Here is a 20209-nt window from a genome sequence, read left to right as displayed (position 1 = left end):
CATCATGTGTGGTGTTGATGGTACAAACTGTTGGGTCACAGACGCTGCAGGCAGTTTCACTCACTGACCTCAAAATATCAATGACTCTGACAAAGTGTGCATGATGCACTGCAGGAGCAGAGTGGCCATCAGTAAAAGTAAAACTGTTCTACTTAATACTGTGATGGATGAGACCACTGTCTTGAAGTGGATTAGATATTTTGTAACTATGCAAGGTGTTTGCACATGAATGCACATGAATGCACATGAAGTGTTTGTTACTATGTATGAATACTTCACATGGCCTTATTCTGTATGCAGGGAGCGATGTAATGCCAACAACCTCACGTCTGTGGTAAATTCCCGTCACTGGTTCTGCTGGTGGAGAAACTGAACCTCAGGAACACAAACTCATTCTGTCTGTCTGGTGCAGCATTGCCACCTAGTGGTGACTGGGGAGACCTACAAGCACATGAGCCAGAGACAGATGGAAGTTGGTCTGAATGGAGGTTTTGCATGAACTGCAGTTTGTTGGCTTACATAATTTTGCATCATCTATGGTTTACAGCACTGCACAGAAGTCCCATCTTCTCCTTTCATTTTACTTCCAGATTTTCAATGAATCTTTTAGTGCTTTTGAACATCAGTTCTCCAGGCTTTCTTAAGTTCTTTAATCCTTTTTGCCTGAACATCGGCAGCTTTTTCGCTCAGTTTTCACTCATCTTCAGTCTTTGTTGGAGGAGATCCTTAACAATGACTGATGAATGATTTATTTATTGCAAAATGGCTCCAAACTCAAGGTGAAAAACAAGGAATGTGTCTACACGTAACAGACAGGTTAGGAAAAAAAACAACTATAAAAGGGGTTTTGGGGCTTTTTATTTTGTTAGGACAGGCACAGAAGCAAATCATTTCCACCTAAGTTACATCTAAGAACAATGCGAACGATAACACGGTTTGACATGAAACTGTATTTTTGCACCAACAAGGTGATTCCCAAACAGCTGAAGACTTGGGATATTTCATCTCAGGGGTAAAATGTGCTTTTAAAACATGAGAAAACTGGATGAATAAAGGACAAAAGAAGAAGCATTGCCAGGAGTAATCACAGCTATTTACAGCAGATGAACAGGATGTGAAAGTAATAGGATCAAATCAAATAAAAAGTAGACCTTCAGCTGATCCTTTTGGTCAGAAACCAACTTTTATGCCCATATGACCAAGCACAGGTAGGGCCACTGTGGAAAAAACTGCAGACAAACCCACATGGGACCCCTATCTGCAGACTAAATGGAACCCTTATGGGCCCACATGGACATGCTGACTGGGACCAGGTCTGATGGAGGGATGGATCCTCCCCAGCAGCAGGACCTCAACAGTCCTGAAGAAGCATGGGATCATCTTGACAGCAAACAGAAAGAAATCAAGTCAGAATCAGAAGACGGGCTTCGGAAAGTCCTTTAAGAAGTCTGGAGAACTATCCCTGAAGACTAGAGCGGTTCAGACTCTGTTAAAGAATAAAAGTGATCGCACACATCACGGACTATGAAGCTCATTTGAGATGTGTTAACTGTTTCTCTCTTATTGCTGCATTTCTACATTTCAATAAACAACTGCATTCATTTCCCATTTACCTGCTAATGCATGAAGAAACAAAAGGTAACACAAGACGGTTGCTCAGGGATGAACTCATGGACTCCTCTTTGCAACATGCAGACATAAATCGTGATTCAAGTGAAATTTGCAGGTTCGACAGTTTCTGACACTCAAGACTTCCTTCCCTTAAGCTTTAACTTCTGAACATGGCTGCATAGAATGAAGATCAGTGGACTCACAACTACATTTGAGAGTGGAAATGACCTTTACAGACCCCTGAAAGGTTTCTCTCAGCAAAGAACGAACCCTTACTGTCTGCTGAAGGGTTGAGGCTTGCTCATTCCACCTAATCTACTCATTCTGTCTCTCACACACTTCCCAGTGAGGAAATGGGGATACCATAAAAACAAAGGGGAGCAGGGAAGCAGGAGGGATTTGATGGCAGAAAAAGTGAATTAATAAAATATAAAAATAGACATGAGACCTGTCAGGGTGTTCCTGCCTCATGACCAGTGATTGCTGGGATAGACTCCAGCTGCCCCACAACCCTTAACTGGACTAAGTGGTTATGACAGTAGATGGATGGATGCAGAAAGAAACTAATGGATAAAAACAGACATCTGTAAAAGAACTGAAAGAATTTGATATTTTTCCCAACCAGGGGTCCAGACCCTCTTGAGGGAGACCTCCAAGGAGCACTAAAAGTCCCCCAGACATCCCTTACAGAAAACCACATGTGGACTAGATATGCATGTGAACCACATCTGCATATGTGTGGTTTGGAAGATTTTCATGTGATTCACATGTGAATCACACAGGAATCATGTGCAAAACATGATAATATCTGCACATGTGGTTCACATCTGCATGTACATGTGGAGCACAGGTTTTCTGTGAGGGTTTGACTCTCCATCCTGCTATATACAAAATTTTTACACATGTATTTTTTGTCAAAAAAAAAAAACTACTTACAAGGCTAAAACTTGTGCATCTGAAGGTTTTTGCTACAGGGGTTAATGACGTCAGTGAGCAGGTGGGGCGACTGAAATGGTGCACATCCTCTCTCTGATGATAACCAGGATATTCCTGCAACATTTAATCAATAAAATGTGTCTGAGAAACACAAATTAAAAAAGGCTATATGCTGTTTTTAATTTTTGTAAGGACAGGACTCAGCCAGAATCATGTATTTATGGTGTAAATCTTGCTGATGAAAGCATAAAACCAGGCATTATATCAACACAGGGTGGGGCTCTGGGGGATCCGTGGTGTTTTAGTTTTCACATAAAGATGTTCTTTAAAAAAAATAGGTTGGAAACCACTGATATTGACCTCTGTGTGAAAATTACTTTAATTTAAAAAGTGCATACCACAAGGTCTGTTCATAGTAAAGGGAACACCTATGAGATCTGTTCAGATGTGTAAATGGTGTTACTGGTGAAGCCTAAATGGAGACAATACAGTACAAATGTCAAATGTTTCAGGCTCAACTTGAAAAAAACAAGAAAGAAAAAAAGCTTTCAAGAAAAATAGAAATATGTCTTTGCAAATGTGCAGCTATAACTGTGTTTAAATGGGACCTCAGGTTTTCAAACACAATTAAATTCCAGCAACACAGTGGAAAGTAGATGATAAAGCTTTATTATCATTGTCCAAGAATACATTAAATTTTGTTTTGCAGCATCTCTTACAGCAGCAACGTCACAGGAAAATGTTTAAAATAGATAAAGATAAAAATGTATATACGTTTTAAAAAGAAGCTATTATGACTTTTTTTTTTTTTTTTGGTGTTTTTGCTTTTTAATCTCCGCCTATCATTCTAATGCATTTGTGTTTGAAGAAATATCGTTTACTATTATTATTATTATTAGTTATTAGCTATAAGTAATTACTTATTTGTTTATTTATTGAAATAATATTTTAATTATGTCCTGCATTGAGTTTCACTGATAAGAAATTAATTTTTAAATGAGAAGAAGAATGTTAGTCCGGCGGTTAGCACATAGCACTAGCATCACACATTTTTCAACGGACTCGCCGCGCGTGCCTGTGCGCGCACGTGTTGTTATTGTTAAGTGGAATGCGCGTGCGTGCATGGGTGTTGATGTCCCGGCATCCACCGCGGCACCGCCCCTGGTTAAGCATAGACATAATATATACACGCCTCGTTGAGCGCTGGAGATTGAACCAGCGTGGCCGCCATATTGGATGGGTCACCGTTATCGAGTCTTGCTGCAGCTTCAACGTAGTTTCCCCACAAAACTCTTTTTTTGTGGAACAATGCGTATATAGAACATACAAACAAAAGACTTTTCTACATAATTGGGTGATAAATAATGTTAACACAGTGAATGATTTACTAAATGCAAATTATAAATTCTATTCCTATGAGGTGTTTATGGAAAAATATGACATTGAAGCTTCACAAAGAGAGTTTTACATGGTAGCATAATTACCTCTGCCACGGAAGTAATGTTTTTACCGGCTTTATCTGTTTGTTTGTGTTTAAGATAACTTAAAAAGTTATAGATGGATTTTCATGAAATTTTCAGGACCTGTTGGGAATGTGAAAAAGAAGAACTGGTTTCATTTTGGTGCTGATCCAAATCACCATTTTGATCTAGGAACACTCTCCGAGTGTTTTTCTGGGTAACTTGAATTGCAAAGTTTTGACACAATACTTTATTTTCAGACTTTGTAAAACGGTGTCTCTACATTGATAAATTAATCAATGTAGATAGAAGAAAGAGTCCGCTATAGTCAAGAGAAAACCAGCAACTATTCCAGTATTTTGTTCAGCATACGGTTGCAATAACAGGCGAAATATTGAAAGCAGATTGTGTGGAATTACATTTCACAAGATTGAATAATAACTTGTTTGACCAGATAAAAATAGATAAATCCAAATGCATCAATAAATAATCAAACACGTTAGAATCACATTCATTTATACATTCATTTATATTGTAGCTACCTTATGTCTTAGTTAAATAGCACATAAAAATATTTTAGCATAAAAGTATGTTGTTTTTAATCCTTAACAAGATCTGTATCATAACAATATTTCTGCCCTTTGTAACAAACCAAAAAAATCAGGGAATAATTCGTGGAGTTATTGTTGTGGTTGGACCTACACCTTACAAATACGTGCATTGGAGGCACATGGAAGACCCATCCAAGATGGCGGCGCGATAAGACGTCAGCTTGTATAGGCAGCGTGATACGATGCAGCGTCTATGTATACGATGTCTATGAGGTTAAATCACACAGACTGTCCGAGAGGAGGCCTTGCATCATCACAACTTCATCCCTGTGCAGAAATAACGCGGTAAGTTCGGGTCCATATCACGTACTTTCTTCAGGCTTTTTGTTCTGCCCTCACGGTATTTGCTGGGGTTATGTTTCGCTTTAAATCACAGACTGTTTCCGTAGAGTTTGGGGGGTTTTAGTAGGTGAACAGCTGCACATCCCGAACTCATCCCCCCCGACCAACCCCGCTGTCCGGAGCCCGGCTGGAAAACGCCTCAGATGGGAGAGCTGATAGCATGATGATCTGTCAACTTCCAGCGCAAAAGCACCTACACTACATTCAGTATTTTTGCCTGACATAACTACCCATTCAACTGAAATATAACCCCGTTAAAATCTTTTAACCATAACTAACTAAACACCAGAGAGCGCCCTGCTGGATTAACTAGTTTAAGTTACCGAGGCTGAACTGGGAGTGTTAGCTTAGCCCAGTTAGCAGATGGAGATCTGGCAACAGCTGACTTTAAGTGTGGTGAAGGTCTCCACCTAACAGAGGAGTTTCTGCCTTATGTGTATTATCATGTCCTCTAATCGGCTTTAAGCTATTCCTGTCAGCGCTGAGGCAACGAGCTGGTGGTGGTGTTAACTAAGTCATGCAGGTTCTGGTTGATCTTCATGGGAACTTGTGTCATATTTATTCATACCTTTCATTAATGATGGGGGGGAAAAAACAGCTGCCTGTAAAAAGAAAAAAAAAAAGCTGAAATTGACTAAAGTAATAATAAATAAAACAAATTTTATGTTAATCATTACATTATTTTCTAATGAATGAAAATGAAAAACACTTTATCAATCCCCAAAGGGAAATTCAGTATTGTAGTAAATAATAATTAACTAGAGGAGGTCTTGTTCCGGAGGAATGATCTGTATCTTTCAGTTTTACATCGGACCTGAAGAAGCCTCTCACTGAACACACTTTGTTGTTTCATCACTGTGTTGTGGGGAGGGTATGAAGAATCCTCCATCATCTTCATCAGCTTGTGCAGCATTCTTCTTTGGACAATCAGCTCCAGCGGCTCCAGAGTTACTCCGAGCACAGAAGCAGCTTTCTGGATCAGTTTGTTGATTCTCTTCAAGTCTCTGGTTCTGATGCTGCAAAGCTGACTGCACTCTCCACAACAGACTCATCATATCACAGAATCAACTAATTCTGGTTCAATAGAAATATTTTTTCAAAAAGCAAACAAATAAGATCATTTATTACATATTCCATCACTCATAAACTAATCTTTTGTTGAACAATCCTTTCATGTTTCCGCTCCAGTCAGGTGTTTTCTGTTCCTCTCAGTCAGACTTCTGCACCTGTTGACAGGTATTTTGTCCCACTGTTCAACAGAAAGTGTTCTAATTTGTCCAGGACCAATTTGTTTGTTTGTTTGTTTTTTTTTCTTTCTTCAACTCAATTAAATGAAAAACAGTGTCTTATATTACTAAATGATATTTTTGCAAATTCTTATTTATTATTCCTTTTTTAAGTCTCCAGTTATTTGAGTGATTGTTGTAAATTCAGCCTTTTCTTTAATGAAAGGGGATGAATACATATGAACACAACTGTATCTCCTCCAGCCTGCTGAGCAGGGGCGCCCACCACTGGATTGCAAATTTTAGATTTTTGTTTTTGCTTGAAGCTGATAGAAAAACAGCTTTTCATGGGAATAATAAAGATCTACAGCTGCGTTTAACCCTTTATGGGGCAAGGGACTATTTTTGATCGCTTTGTTTTTTTTCATATTCAGCATGAAACTATTTTTTATTTTGTTAATGTAACAACAGAATGGAGGTCTTGGTTCATTCCAGAAGGACAATTTTAGGTTAAAATTTCTAATTTGAAGGTATTTGATGGATTTCCCTACAAAAGGGTTAAATCACAGTGCATTCATCTAACTAGGTTATTTTAATATAAATGGTTTATCAGTTTATATCATTGCTATATTTTATTACAACCTTTGAAAAAAAAAGTATTTATTATTTATAATGAAGGTTTAAAGATTTTCTTCTATAGTTTATACATCTTTTTGGGCCACTTTCAAGTCATGGGGCCCTTCGAATCTTCCAAACTTTTCGCCTCATGGCGCCTCTGCTACTGAGTAATCCCGTGTGTGCATAATTTTCACCAGGAGTGGAGGTTTAACCTTGCCACTGTTTTGTTAAAGTTGTGTCTTTTAGGGGTTTTATTTTCTTTATGATGAGCCTGTTTGTGTGGTGAATGATGAGACTGTACACTTTCCTCTCACCGCTGCTTCTTAGGCCTTCTGTTGTGTGACAATGGAGCCATCAGGAAGCACTACGAACAACCACGCCCTGAACTCAACAGGTGGTGTGTGTCCCTGGGAGGTCAGCGACACGGCCAGACTGCGCCGCTTCCTGTGCTTCGGCTCAGAGGGAGACGTGTACACCGCCAGGGAGGAGGGCCGTGTCGGCTTGGAGCACGCCGGAGCTCTGCTCTCTTTGCTTCAGGATGGCCGAGGTCCGGAGGTGGTGGATGAGATCAGAAGATTCGCTCAGGAAGGGCGAGCTGTCAGACTGGGCTCTTGCTGGTTCGCTTTGGCTTTGTGCTCCCAACACTCGGAGCTGAAGACCAGGCAGGCGGCGTTCAAAGCCCTGAAGGAAGTTTGCCGGGACCCTGCCCATCTGTTTTCCTTCATCCAGTATAAAAAGGAACTGAAAGAGGGAATGAAATGCGGGATATGGGGGCGTGCCCTGAGGAAGGCGGTGTCTGACTGGTACAACGAGCAAGATGCCATGAGTCTCGCTGCGGCTGTGACCAAATGTAAACAGAGAGAGGGCTGGTCGCATCAGGACCTGCTCAGACTGTCCCACACCAAACCAGCCAGAGACGGTGAGTTGGCGCTTCAGCCAAAGCTGTTCTTGTCTGTCAGAAGTCACGTCCTCTGCAGGATGTTGGCTTTGCAGTGAAGTATCTATGAATCAGCAGCCTTGTGCGTTGCTTCAGCTTGGATCTCCTCGTTACTTGAAGTGAAATAAATGACTGTAATGTGGGGAAAGAAGAGAAAATGAAAGTGGTGTCCTGCTGCTTCAGGTTTTACCTGTTGCTGGGAGAAACCTTCCAGCTGGGAAGGTAAACAATGAGCTTTTCTCTCTTTGCAGCCATCGCCTTGATCAGCAAATACATAACTAAAGGATGGAAAGAGGCCCAGGTGGCCTACGCAGACAAGGAGAAGTCGGAGGAGGTTGTCCGGGTGCTTTCATACCTGGAGATGGTGGAGAAGGTCAGGCACAGTTGTGATGAAACGGAGGTCGTTCATTTAATAGAGGAACACAAGCTGGAGAGGGAGCAGCTGCTGACGGACCATCTCCAGTCCAGACAGGTACATGGGGTGTTCTTTGTCTGTATTATTACACACCAGTAAGACGTAGTGACATGGAGCTGGGAGGTTTAGCTGGTGGAATCAGTTGCATGTTGGGACAGTAAGCTGGTTCAGCAGGGTCTGATCCCGTATCTGTGTCGGCTTCTGATATAGTTCAGGGATCAGGTGTCTGTCTGAGCTCCCTGATCCACCTCACCAGTCCGGGGAGGGGGCTTTGGTGGTCCCGTGTTTACATATAATACATATTATGCAGATTTAAGTCAAACAGATTGTTTTAATGCAGAATCAGTTTGTGGAATATTTCCATCAGAACTCGTAAACATAAATAGTTGAAAGTGAGTTTTCTCGTTCAGACACGGCGTTGCGTACGCCTGAACACGCAGGACGTGTGGCCAATGAGCTCCCTTTGCTCCTCCAGCATGTCACGTTTTCTGATTTATTTTCATATATTTCAGAATACGTGCACAGCCAAGGTTTCCAGAGTAAAATGTTGTTCAGCAAATACAGTTTCTTGTCATTTTTCTTCATTTCAATCAGGAAAAACAACCCAGTAGCCAGACCATCATTCTGCTGCTATAAAGCCCAAACAGACAATAAAAAGACCCAAAAAATGGCAGAACGTTATACTGGATTATTTTTATTTATTTGAAAAAAATAGATTTTTTTTTTTAAAGGTGGAGTATGTAAGATTTTCAATATTTTCAAAATAAATGAACTAATAAAATAACTACAATCATAATTAGATAGTGTTTTAAACATGTAGGTTCCAGTCTGTCCATATTTGATGTGTTATTAAATTACAAGTTTATTTAATGACAAATGACAAAAAGCACTTTTTTTTTTTTTTTTTTTACTGGTCAGAAAACATTCAAGAAGGGTCTTTGTTATTAATTAAACTTGTAATTTAATAACACATCAAATATGGACAGACTGGAACCTACATGTTTAAAAAACTATCTAATTATGACTGTAGTTATTTTTTTAGTTCATTTATTTTGAAAATATTGAAAATCTTACACACTCCACCTTTTAAACAAAATGATCAATTTTAAAATTGAAAAGCAAAAAGTCCAGATTTTTTGTGATTCAATTTCCCACCCTACTTCACACACACACCCTGCTTACCGTTACACACTTCCTCTTTAATGTTAAGTATTAAAACAAGCCGTTGTTCCCGCTCAATTGTTAAAATCTGTTTCTATTGAGATTATTTAGCGGCTGCAGAGATTATCTTTGATTTCCACTGGTGTTGATGCGCTTTCCATTAGATCTAATGGGTAAACTGGATTCATTTTCTCCACCAGTGTCTCTCATAAAGACATTATAAGTATTTTACTGCAACTTCTACAACATTGAATGTTTATGTAGATTTGGCAGAAAATATTGATATGTGATCAGAATCTACACAAAGCGGGTCTGTAAAGGAGATCTGATTTCCCTCCCTGTTGTCTCTAATAAACCGTGTCGTAAAGCTGGATTTGTCCTGATCAGGATTTATTTACACCTGCAAGCCACTTCCAGCCATCTATCTGCTGACAAAAGTTACAAACTAAACACAAGTTCATTAGTTTTTTAAACATATTTTTGATTTCATATCCAGGTTAAACTTTGCCTGGTTGTTGCAGAACTTTTAACAAGTCCATAAAAGCGCGGCAGAAATAATAACAGGAAGTAGAATCTGTTTCTTTTCTTCCATGGAACGCTTTTCAACACTCGCTGTAGCGCTGCTAACGTAAAACATGGACGTCTACATGAAAATATGTTGATAATCAAAGCTCAAAACTGACATTTACTGGTTTCACGATGCCCCTCAATGCAGCGTTTTGTGTCAGAATGACACAAATGTTACGCTGAGGTCCTCTGCTGCCAGCCTTTCAGTTCTTCCCAAAGTTTGTGATGAGGCGTCGTTCCGTCGCGGTAGCGCTTCCTGCCAGAGCCTGTCGATGCTCCGTCTGCACATGAGAGAGATTATGATCAGGTATATGTTTTATACGTTTTATTTACTTTGCAATGTGGGAAACTTGTGTTTCTAATGTGTCAAAGTTGGTTTTATATAAAACTCTATTTGTATGAAAAAGTGTTTTCTGTATAAAGTTCTGCTTTGCATGCGGCACACAGGTGTTACGTACTGGAGTAGTCCTGCGTAGGAAGTGGGCTCACACTGAGAGCAGGGTTGTTCTGTTTGTTGGTGAATCCTTCCTTCACCCGTTCATATGGACACACATTTCATCTGTCTGATTTAAACCAACCTGACTGAAGGTTCTCCTCGGCGGCGGGGAGCTCTGAACAGTGGATGTGTGGGTTCTCCCCGGGTACCCCCACTTTCTCCCACCATCCAAACACATGCATGTTAGGTGAACTGGTTACTTCAGGTTTTTCCAAGGAATGAATGTGAGCCTGAATGCTTGTCTGTCTGTCTGTCTGTGTGATGGACAGGCGGCCAGTCCAGGGTGTGACTGCTGGGTGTGAAGCTTGTTCCATCCTCCATGAGGCTGCAAGAACAAGAAAAAACTTGTTGTTCATCAGGTCCATCCGTCCTCCAGGAGAAGCAGGTCTGCAGCAGGGGGGCGATGTCTGCTTTATGTGCCATGAACCCGGTTGTTTCCTCCACCAGGTTGTGTTTCTCCCGCCGTCTTTGTGCTCAAGATAACTTAAAAGGTTACGGACGGATTTTTATAAAAATATCAAGAGTTGTTGGAAATGTAAAAATAAAGAACTGATTAAATTCTGGTGGTGATCCGGATCACCGTTTGGATCCAGGAATTGTTTAAAAGGATTCTTTAACATCGTGCTTGGTGGAGGTTTCCGCTGTTCACGCGGCGGGGCGGGTCGTGCACGCGGCGGGGCGGGTCGTGCACGCGGCGGGGCGGGTCGTGCACGCGGCGGGGCGGGTCGTGCACGCGGCGGGGCGGGTCGTGCACGCGGCAGGGTCCGAGTGTTTTAACGCCACAAGTAAAAGTGGTACTTTCTCACCACCTCGATCTGCTGTTTTATTAAAACGATCCGTTTTACCTGCAACAGTAAAAACGTGAAGCAGCAACTCCGCTTCCTGCTTTCTCCGTGTTAACCACGCCCACCTCAAATATTTTTTTTTCTCTATATTTTCGGACCGCATCTTCCTGGTGCGGCCCGGAGTTTCATGGCCTTTTTTGCCCTCGACCCCCTATGATCCTAATGTATCTCTGTTCTTATCTATTGTAAGGCAGCGCTGGTATATTAAAGGGTTCTTATGACGGTATTTGGAGTTTTCTGAGCTTTCTACAGTGTTACAGTGTTGAATCCTCATCAGACATGTGAACGGCACTGTTTTTTATCACCTAAACGCATGTTTGAGTTTGAGTTTGAGTTCCAGCACGCTCTCCGTTCGGTTTCCATGGCGACGAAAAATGCGTCATTTTAGAGAGTTTTTTTCTACTTGGAAATCCTTGTGACGTCCCGGGGGATAAGGTTCGGTGATTGGTTACCTTCTACTGGTTAACAAGGGCATGTACAAATACATCAGGCGGGTGGAAAACGTGGGATAAAGTTATTTCCAACGATGGCTGGTGAGTTTACCAAAGAGAGACATCCTGCTGCATTCGTTGCTGTGGGTTGCTGTTTTCCACTTCGTTTTCAGGCTCTGATTCAGGTTCCAACATGTAGGGCTGTATGCTATGTGTTGACATTGTATTTTGTTTTTTTATTGAGTTCATATTAGCCTAATCCTTCTGTTTATGAGATGTTACAATGACGGCGAAAGCAGGTGCGGTGCGCGCTCCCAATGTAGTGCAGTGGCGGGAGGCGGAGCTTAATGCGGAAGAGTCTCAATCCACTCGTTTTGCCCGCAGGCTGATCTGACAGCCTACGGAGAGGGTCGGTCTGAAGTAAATAAAGCGATTTGTGACGATAACTCGATCAATCCCAGTCCTTCTGGTCTCAGAAATAAAAATAAATTAGCCTGAAATGCACATAATAGTTCCACTTTAAGAATTTAGTTCACCTTTACTTGTATTGTGCTACGTCACACCTATGTCATCTTTAGGGCATCTAGGGCACTTGATACATCAATTCATAATAAATAGCCAAGTTAAGGAAAACCCATAGAATGCATCGAATCTTCATCCGCCATCCAGACCATGCAAAAAGTCCTAAATCAACCATTTTTGTCTCTACATGTAGCAGTATTTCCAGATGAAAACCTTTCCTTGTAAAAAAAAAATAAAAATAAATAAAGAAATGACATTTGCACAGAATTATAGAGACAAAAAAAGCAATATTATTACAGAATATGAACACAGCTCCACTTTAAGCTCGGTTCTGTTTTGCTCTTTTGTCATGAATGTTACATGTCTGTATGTCTGACCTTGGATGAGCTGGCTTGAACTGTGAATTTCCCCCCGGGGATGAATAAAGTATCTTGGATTTGAATTGATTTAATATCCGACCAATCACACGATACTTCTCGGAGCCCCTCAAGGAAAAAGTTCTGCCAGCCCGATGAGTCGAACTGTCTTTCAACGTGTCCACGAGAACAAAATGACGTCATTTTCTTCTTGGAACAAGAAACAAGTTCTGGCTTCTCGTGGAGGATGGAACAGGCTTAATGGAGTAAACGCTGCGTCAAATGCAGGAAGGGACTTTTTTTCAGTCAGCTTCCTGTATTTGGTTCTCTTGAAACGGACCGAGACCCGCGAGTGTTGGAAGACAATTTGTAGTCCGTTTGCTGGGAAACGGACTACAAATTGGGATCAAAAAGACGGATGTGAATTTGCTGCTGTCATGTCTCATCATTCTCCGGTCGCACATTTAATCCTCACCCGCTCAAATGAAACAAAACTAAAATCAAGATGTTTTACATCTTTATTGGTTCAAACGTGGCATCTTTATTAGACCAGTTCATGTGATGTTTCCACTTGAGGACAAATAAAGGCTTGTTTGTTTATAGAAACTTAAAAACTTCAATAAAACTGTAAAACCCAGCAGTTGTACTGAAGCGTTTCAGACCCACAGAATATTTATAATCTGGAAGTATATCATGGGATAGTGATGAATGAACACAGGACCGTGGTTGTGTAACATGGAGTGTTTTGATGAAGGACGCTGTTGTTTACGTGCAGGTATGGAGAGCTTTGCTGAAGGAAATGGCTCTGCATTCGGTGCTGAAGATCCTGGGAAAAATGACATCAAACAAAATCCTTGAACCAGGAAACTCAGAAACACAAATCCTCTGCGACCGACTGCAGAGCGAGTCTGCTCTGAAGAAGGTACGATCTGAACGTACTGCTGCTTTTAATTCCATGTGAGTCTCACTGTTCAAGCAATTAAGTGTCCTTTTGTAAACCCCCAGGCAAAGATCCATCCTCTCAGCATCCTCTTGGCTTCAGAGAACTACAAACGAGGCCAAGGCTATCAGGGTAAAACCAAGTGGGAACCAGACGGCTGCATCCTTAAAGCCATGGACTCTGCGTTTTACAGAAGTTTCGTGGTAAGTGATTCTGTTTGGAGTCGTTTCTCCCAGCTCCTCGGTGAAGATGGATAACAGATGGTTGTTTCTGCAGAATGTGGAGCCGGTGGGTAAACGCTTCCTAGTGGCTGTGGACGTGAGCACGTCTCTGAGCAGCGTGGTCCCGGGGTCAGCCATCAGCACGGCCGTCGCTGCTGCGGCCATCACCCTGGTACGATCAGACCGCCTGCATGGGCCCAGTTAGTTTTGGATCATTTATAACAATAATAATAATATTATTATAATTGTAATAGTAATAATAATAACAACAATAATTTATTATTGTTATAATAATATAATAATAATAATAAATAATAATTATTATTGTTGTTATTTATTAATTTGTTTTTTAAACAATTATTAGAAATAATTATTGTAAGCTATAGTCATATTTTATCATATCGTAATGAGAATAATATGAGTTAAAATAATTTGTATAATTAAACCAATCTGTATTTAATAAAATATAATCATGATAATAATTTAAATAATAAGCTAATTAAACCGATATTGATAATAATAAATAAAATAGGATGGTGGTGATAATAAGAATAATGATAATTACATAAATTAAACTACTTTTATTATTTATACTTTTAATAATAAAAGTAATAAGATGTCAGTTTTTAAACTGTTTTTATTTAAACTTAATTTATTTTTATTTGATATTTTAACCCACGTGTAAATATGAAAAGTGATTCTAAGTTTAGTCGGATTTTTATGACTTGTCTTTCTTGCGTCACAGTTTCACCAAAAAGCTTCTTTTCTTGGTTTATGCTTGACCATCTTTTTGCAGCGTTTTGCACACAAACCTCCCATCTCACCTGATCCGGATGTGCTTTTCCTCCCGTATAACCTTTATGAACACAAGACTATCTGGAAAGTTCACAGTTTGTTGCCTTTGGTTTTAAATCTCATGGATTTTATTCAATTATCTAATTGTTTATTTATTTAGCAGTTATGATGTGTAAAGAACTTTGCATCACAGTGACTTTTCTATGGAAAGTGCTTTGTAATGCAGGTGTGATGGCTGGCTGGAGGAGTCCACAGTGTGTATCTGTAAGCAGGGCTCAGGCCGTCCCGTCGGTAGAGGAAAACCTGCATGAAGAATTCTGATTCCTGGGAAATTCCTTCTTCTCTATCTTGGTCCACAGCTCTGTAGACGTTATTAGCTGCCAGAGGCGACCTCACAGCAATAAGTCTCACATATGTAAAGAAGATTTGGATAAATGCGTGGTGTTGTGTGTGTAAGGAAGAGAACAAATGAATATTTTTACGTGTGTGTTTTGCACAGATTTTTGCCCGGACAGAGACAAACACACATGTTCTGGCCTTCTCTGAGGGAGCTGTGGTTCCATGCTCTCTTTCTGCCCACATGACTCTCGCTGAAGCTACCACTGAACTGGTTAAGGTAAGGCGTGTCGCAGCTTCAGACAAGAGGAAAATGTTTCCAGGTTGCCGTCTCATGCTACGCAGTTACCACGTTAAATTAAATAAAGGTAGTTTAAGCATCAGAAAGATGTTTTTGTCAACACCAAGTATGCAAAACATACGACACATCAAACAGTGGAGGCAGAAGCCTCATGTATATATGACACACACGTACACACACACACACCGCTCCTTTTTAATTTTTCCATTTCTGGGACATTATCAGTGTTTCATTCAAATAATTGAATAATAAATAACAGAAACAAAACTGATTTACTGTCATACATTCCAGCTTAACCACATATTCCAGTTGTGCTCATATTTATTCATAACTTTTCATTAAAGAAGGAAAAAAACAGCTGCCTGTAAAATAAGCTGAAATTGACTAAAGTAATAATAAATAAAAATTTTATGAAAATAATTACATTATTTTCAAATTCTGGTTCAATAGAAATATTTTTTTAAAAAACAAACAAATAAGATAATTTATTACATATTACATCAGTCAAAAACTAATATATAGTTGAAGAATCCTTTAATGTTTCCGCTCCAGTCAGGTGTTTTCTGTTCCTCTCAGTCAGACTTCTGCACCTGTTGACAGGTATTTTGTCCCACTGTTCAACAGAAAAGTCTCTCATTTGTCCAGAACACATTTGTTTGTGATATTTTTGCAAATTTTTATTTATTGATTTATTGTTCCTTTTTTAAGCCTCCAGTTATTTGACTGACTGTTGTAAATTCAGCCTTTTCTTTAATGAAAGGGGATGAATACATGTGAGCACAACTGTATATACACACACACACACTCATGTAAATTCCATACACATGGACTGACACACACACATTTGCATATACCTGCACATACATAAACCTTCTATTCTAGTGATTTTGCAGACATTTTTATTCTTGCATCAAGTGATGTGTGTGGGAGGAAGCCGGAGTACCCGTAGAGACCCCACACATACACAGGTAGGAAACTCCACACAGAAAGGCCACTGTTCAAACCTCCTCCCAGCTGAACCAGCAACCTTCTGGCTGTTCAGCCCAAAATAAATACAGAAGTTTCTTTCCACCGTCGCTTTGTGATGAGCGATCCAAGTCAAGACTGGATGCGACCAGTTGGTTTTTCTTAACTCGGCCACTTCCAATGAACTGGCTGGAATGAATGAGTCTGAAAAGTTCCCGCAAATGAGACTGTTGTGAAGTGGCGCTGTACAAATAAAGTTAAGCTGAATTGAATTGATTATCATAGTAAAAAAAATCCGGTGTTTCGTAACATCATTCATTCACCCAGGAACACATCTGTACTTCTCAATAAGCATCTTTGTAATATTTCCTTATCTTTGCTATATTTCAACTCTTCCATGCCATGGAGCGATACACACCTGTGTTAAAGGTGGATTGTTTCCAGACGGACTTCTCTGTCCATGTTGGCCTGAATAGACGCATCTGAAAGTAATCCTTATGTTCCAGATCCCAAGTGGGAGCACAGACTGCACCCTTCCCATCACGTGGGCGACAGAAAACGGGAAATGTGTGGATGTGTTCATCATTCTGACCAACAACCCACTGTGGACGTTAGCTGCCAGTCCAGTGGAGTCTCTAAGGAAGCACAGAGAAGTAAGTTTTCCTTTTCCTTTTTTTAATATAAATATATATATTTAGATGGACTGAATTTAATTATAGATTGTATGATATAGATTTAGTTATGTTTTAGCTAATTATTGATGCATTAGAACAATGTAATATCAGCAGTATCTGGCTGCAGTACAGCAACTTTTCTAGCATTGATACCATGAAATAAATAAATGTAAAAAGAAAAATAGATTTATTTTAAAAAAGGGGAAAAAAGCAATCTTGATGTAAAAAAAAAAAAAAAAAAAAAAGGATTACACTAGAAAAGGTTGTAAGCTGTCAAAAACACAATTTCTTTTAGCAGATTTTTTTTTTTTTTTACTTCTAAACTGAGGCATCTTGAAGCCATAAAAGTTTAATGGAGCTTTGGTAAACATTATTTTATCAACAAAAAACAAATAAATTCAAGCTGATGTGCGAACATTGGACAGGAAAATTGGGACATTTTCTCAGAGAATTTACTTCTCTGAGATATTCATACCAACTCAACTAATTTGTTCATTTCTTGGATTTTCTCTGTATGAAAATATAAAACAGTCACAGGAAACTAAAATTTTCAATTGCAATTAATTTAGTCATTTTCTGAACTATATTTGAGTCAGCAGTTGGAACAGCAAAACTTCCCCACGGCAACAAGTCCTTTAAAACAATTCCTTGATCCAGATGGTGATCTGGATCCCCCCAGAAATCCAATCACTTTTCCTTTTTCCGTTTTCCGATAATTTCATCGGAATTCATACCTAATTTTCTGAGTTATGTTGCCAACAGACAGACAGACCAACACTGCCAAATACATATTTATGCTAAGGTTATGACAATGCCAAATGCTTTGATTAGCCATGGTGAGATATAATCAGCGTTGCTAGGCAACCAGAGGGAGACCACATTGATAACTAGAAGCACTCAGAGCACTGATGTCCACCAAGCCACAGGGTCACTCACCTGAGAAAAACCCAAAAATCCGATATGGCGTCAAATCAGTATCACTATTACCTGAACAGGTTACCTCGATTACGATTAATTAGCAGTTTCTTCTGTATCATTTTAGTTTTAGCCCTCATAGCTAACCGTTATGTTTTTTTGCCACTATTCTCAGAATAGAAGAGCAGATATTGATAAGTGAAAGAGAACGCAGGGTTTAAATAGATAAATGGTCAATTAATATTCATAATATATTTAAGAAGAATTTTATAACAATTGAAATAATTGATATGAGTAAAATTACATCAATTCTGTATGTTGCTATCAATTAATTTTCGATTAATTTCCCAACCTTACCCCAAAAGGCCCAACATTCCACCCACTTACTAACCCAGTAAAATGTTGTGGTAAAAAAATCTTCACATTTTCTCTAATGGTGTCAATCTGGGTTAGCTGTTAGTGTATTTAACACCTGCCATGATGTCATCTTGCTTTGTTTTTCACCATAGATAGTGGGCATTATTTGTTGAGTTGGCAGCCATAATGTCAAAATGATCCTTATTTCCCCATATTCTTAACAAACACCTGGATTCAGACGGTTTTCTGGATCACCCCAAAGACTAATCCCATGTTCCTCATTCCATTTCCGACATTTCCTGTAAATGTCATCAAACTCTGCCCATTACTTTTTGAGTTATGTTGCTAACAGACAGACAAACCAACGCCAGTGAAAACATAACTTAGTCATTGGAGAAGGCAACGACAATGGTTGTACCTGCTTGGTCCTTGATAAGCCGTAAAGATGCATGTAGAAAATGTTTGACTGCGGATGGGGTAGACATTGTGCTGAACATTCAGAAAATGGACCACCAACACTTTAATTTATCCAGTTTAGAACCAGATTTACTTGGAGTTCTGATCACCTGCTAAATGAAGGATTCTGGGTCATTTTTCAGCGCAAAATGACCGACACGCATTTAGAAAAGCGAACAACATGAAGCACTGATGTAACACGTTGAGCAAGGCGGTTCAAGCCGAGAAGTCCCAGTTCAGCCAGCAACAAACTAATTTTACGACAAACACAATAAAAGCCCAAATTTCACCACCATGAGTACGAAAGCATCGCCTGGAACAAGCTTCTTTATTTGCGATCAGTACGTTTATGATTTACAAGGTCTAAAAAGACCCAAGTGAGTTTTTCACTGAGGAAGAGGATTCTGCTCCATTTATAAAGCATGTTGTATTACTATCCAAAGGAAAAACAACTGGCTTTGTCCTCCAACTCTTTGTCTTTATTCTCAACAGACATCAGGTGCCAATTCCAAGCTGGTGATGTGTGGGCTGACATCCATCGGACACGCCATCGCAGACACAGAGGACAGAGGTTTACTGAGCATCTGTGGCTTCGACCTCGGAGCTCTGAGCGTCATTCGTAACCTGGCTCAAGACCTGATCTGATAAAGTACTGAGACAGTAACAAGTACAAAAAAACACGAAGGCAGCGGTGGCACATAGTGGACCAACATGGCTCACAAAAACGGTGTCCCTGAAGGAGCACTAATCCAAAAGATGCTGATATTTACAATTCCACGTTTTCCTTTTGTATCACACTGCTTATAAGTCAACTGACAAAGTGTCCAGCGGGCTGGACCACTCTGGAAATGTTACGTGCTAATATTTTGTGTCGGATTGGAAAAGTAAGTGCTAAGACAGGGTATGTTGTTGCATATTGTGTTGTCAGAGTTTATATGATGGACTGGGGGGGGTTGTTGGTTTATTAGTAAGACACTAATGCTGGTCTTCCACAGCACGATGATAGCAGATTGTCTAAGTCCGGACGTTGGAGGCTTAGTGCAACATTAGGCTGATTTAAAGACTGTTTCCTGTAGTTTCACATATGTAACTATGGTTAAGAGTTAGAAGGATTAATGTTACCTTTTAGATAAAGTTTTAACCTTAAAACCTCCTATCATTTTATGTAGCATTATTATAAATTGTATATATATATATATATATATATATAATATATTATATATATATATATATATATATATATATTATATATATATAATATATTATATATATATATATATATATATATATATAATATATTATATATATATATATGAAATATATTATATATATATATATATATATATATATATTATATATATATAATATATTATATATATATATATATATATATATATATATATATATATATAATATATTATATATATATATATATATATAATATATTATATATATATATATATATGAAATATATTATATATATATATATATATATATATATATATATAATATATAATTTTTTTTTTTAAAAACACCAAAAGTCAACGGAACAGCTTGTTGCTGTCATGCTATTCTGTTTAAACCTGTAATTCTTTCTAAATACTAACATTTAATATTCCTTTTACTCAGACCTTGCCTTTTAGCTTAGTATCTTTACTTTTTTGTAACAATTTGTTTATCCCCATTTAATTGTTATATTAAGTAATGTGTTCTA

General features: G+C 39.0%; 1 protein-coding gene across 1 annotated transcript; it reads left to right on the top strand.

Moving 5' to 3' along the window:
- Positions 1-4859: 4859 nt before the first annotated feature.
- On the top strand, positions 4860-19140 carry ro60 (Ro60, Y RNA binding protein; the record flags this gene model as incomplete). Its single annotated transcript, XM_079243293.1, has 9 exons — positions 4860-4903; positions 7132-7723; positions 7993-8213; positions 13310-13456; positions 13540-13677; positions 13751-13867; positions 14990-15106; positions 16600-16746; positions 18988-19140. Exons 2-9 carry the CDS (start codon positions 7150-7152, stop codon positions 19138-19140), a joined length of 1614 nt encoding a protein of 537 aa, XP_079099419.1. The 5' UTR covers positions 4860-4903; positions 7132-7149.
- Between the last annotated feature and the right edge of the window lie 1069 nt (positions 19141-20209).

Source organism: Telmatherina bonti, assembly GCF_933228915.1.
Source record: "Telmatherina bonti genome assembly, chromosome: 7".
NCBI lineage: Eukaryota > Metazoa > Chordata > Actinopteri > Atheriniformes > Telmatherinidae > Telmatherina > Telmatherina bonti.
The sequence above is the reverse complement of the archived record's forward strand: the minus strand, read 5'-3'. Positions and strand labels throughout refer to the sequence as shown.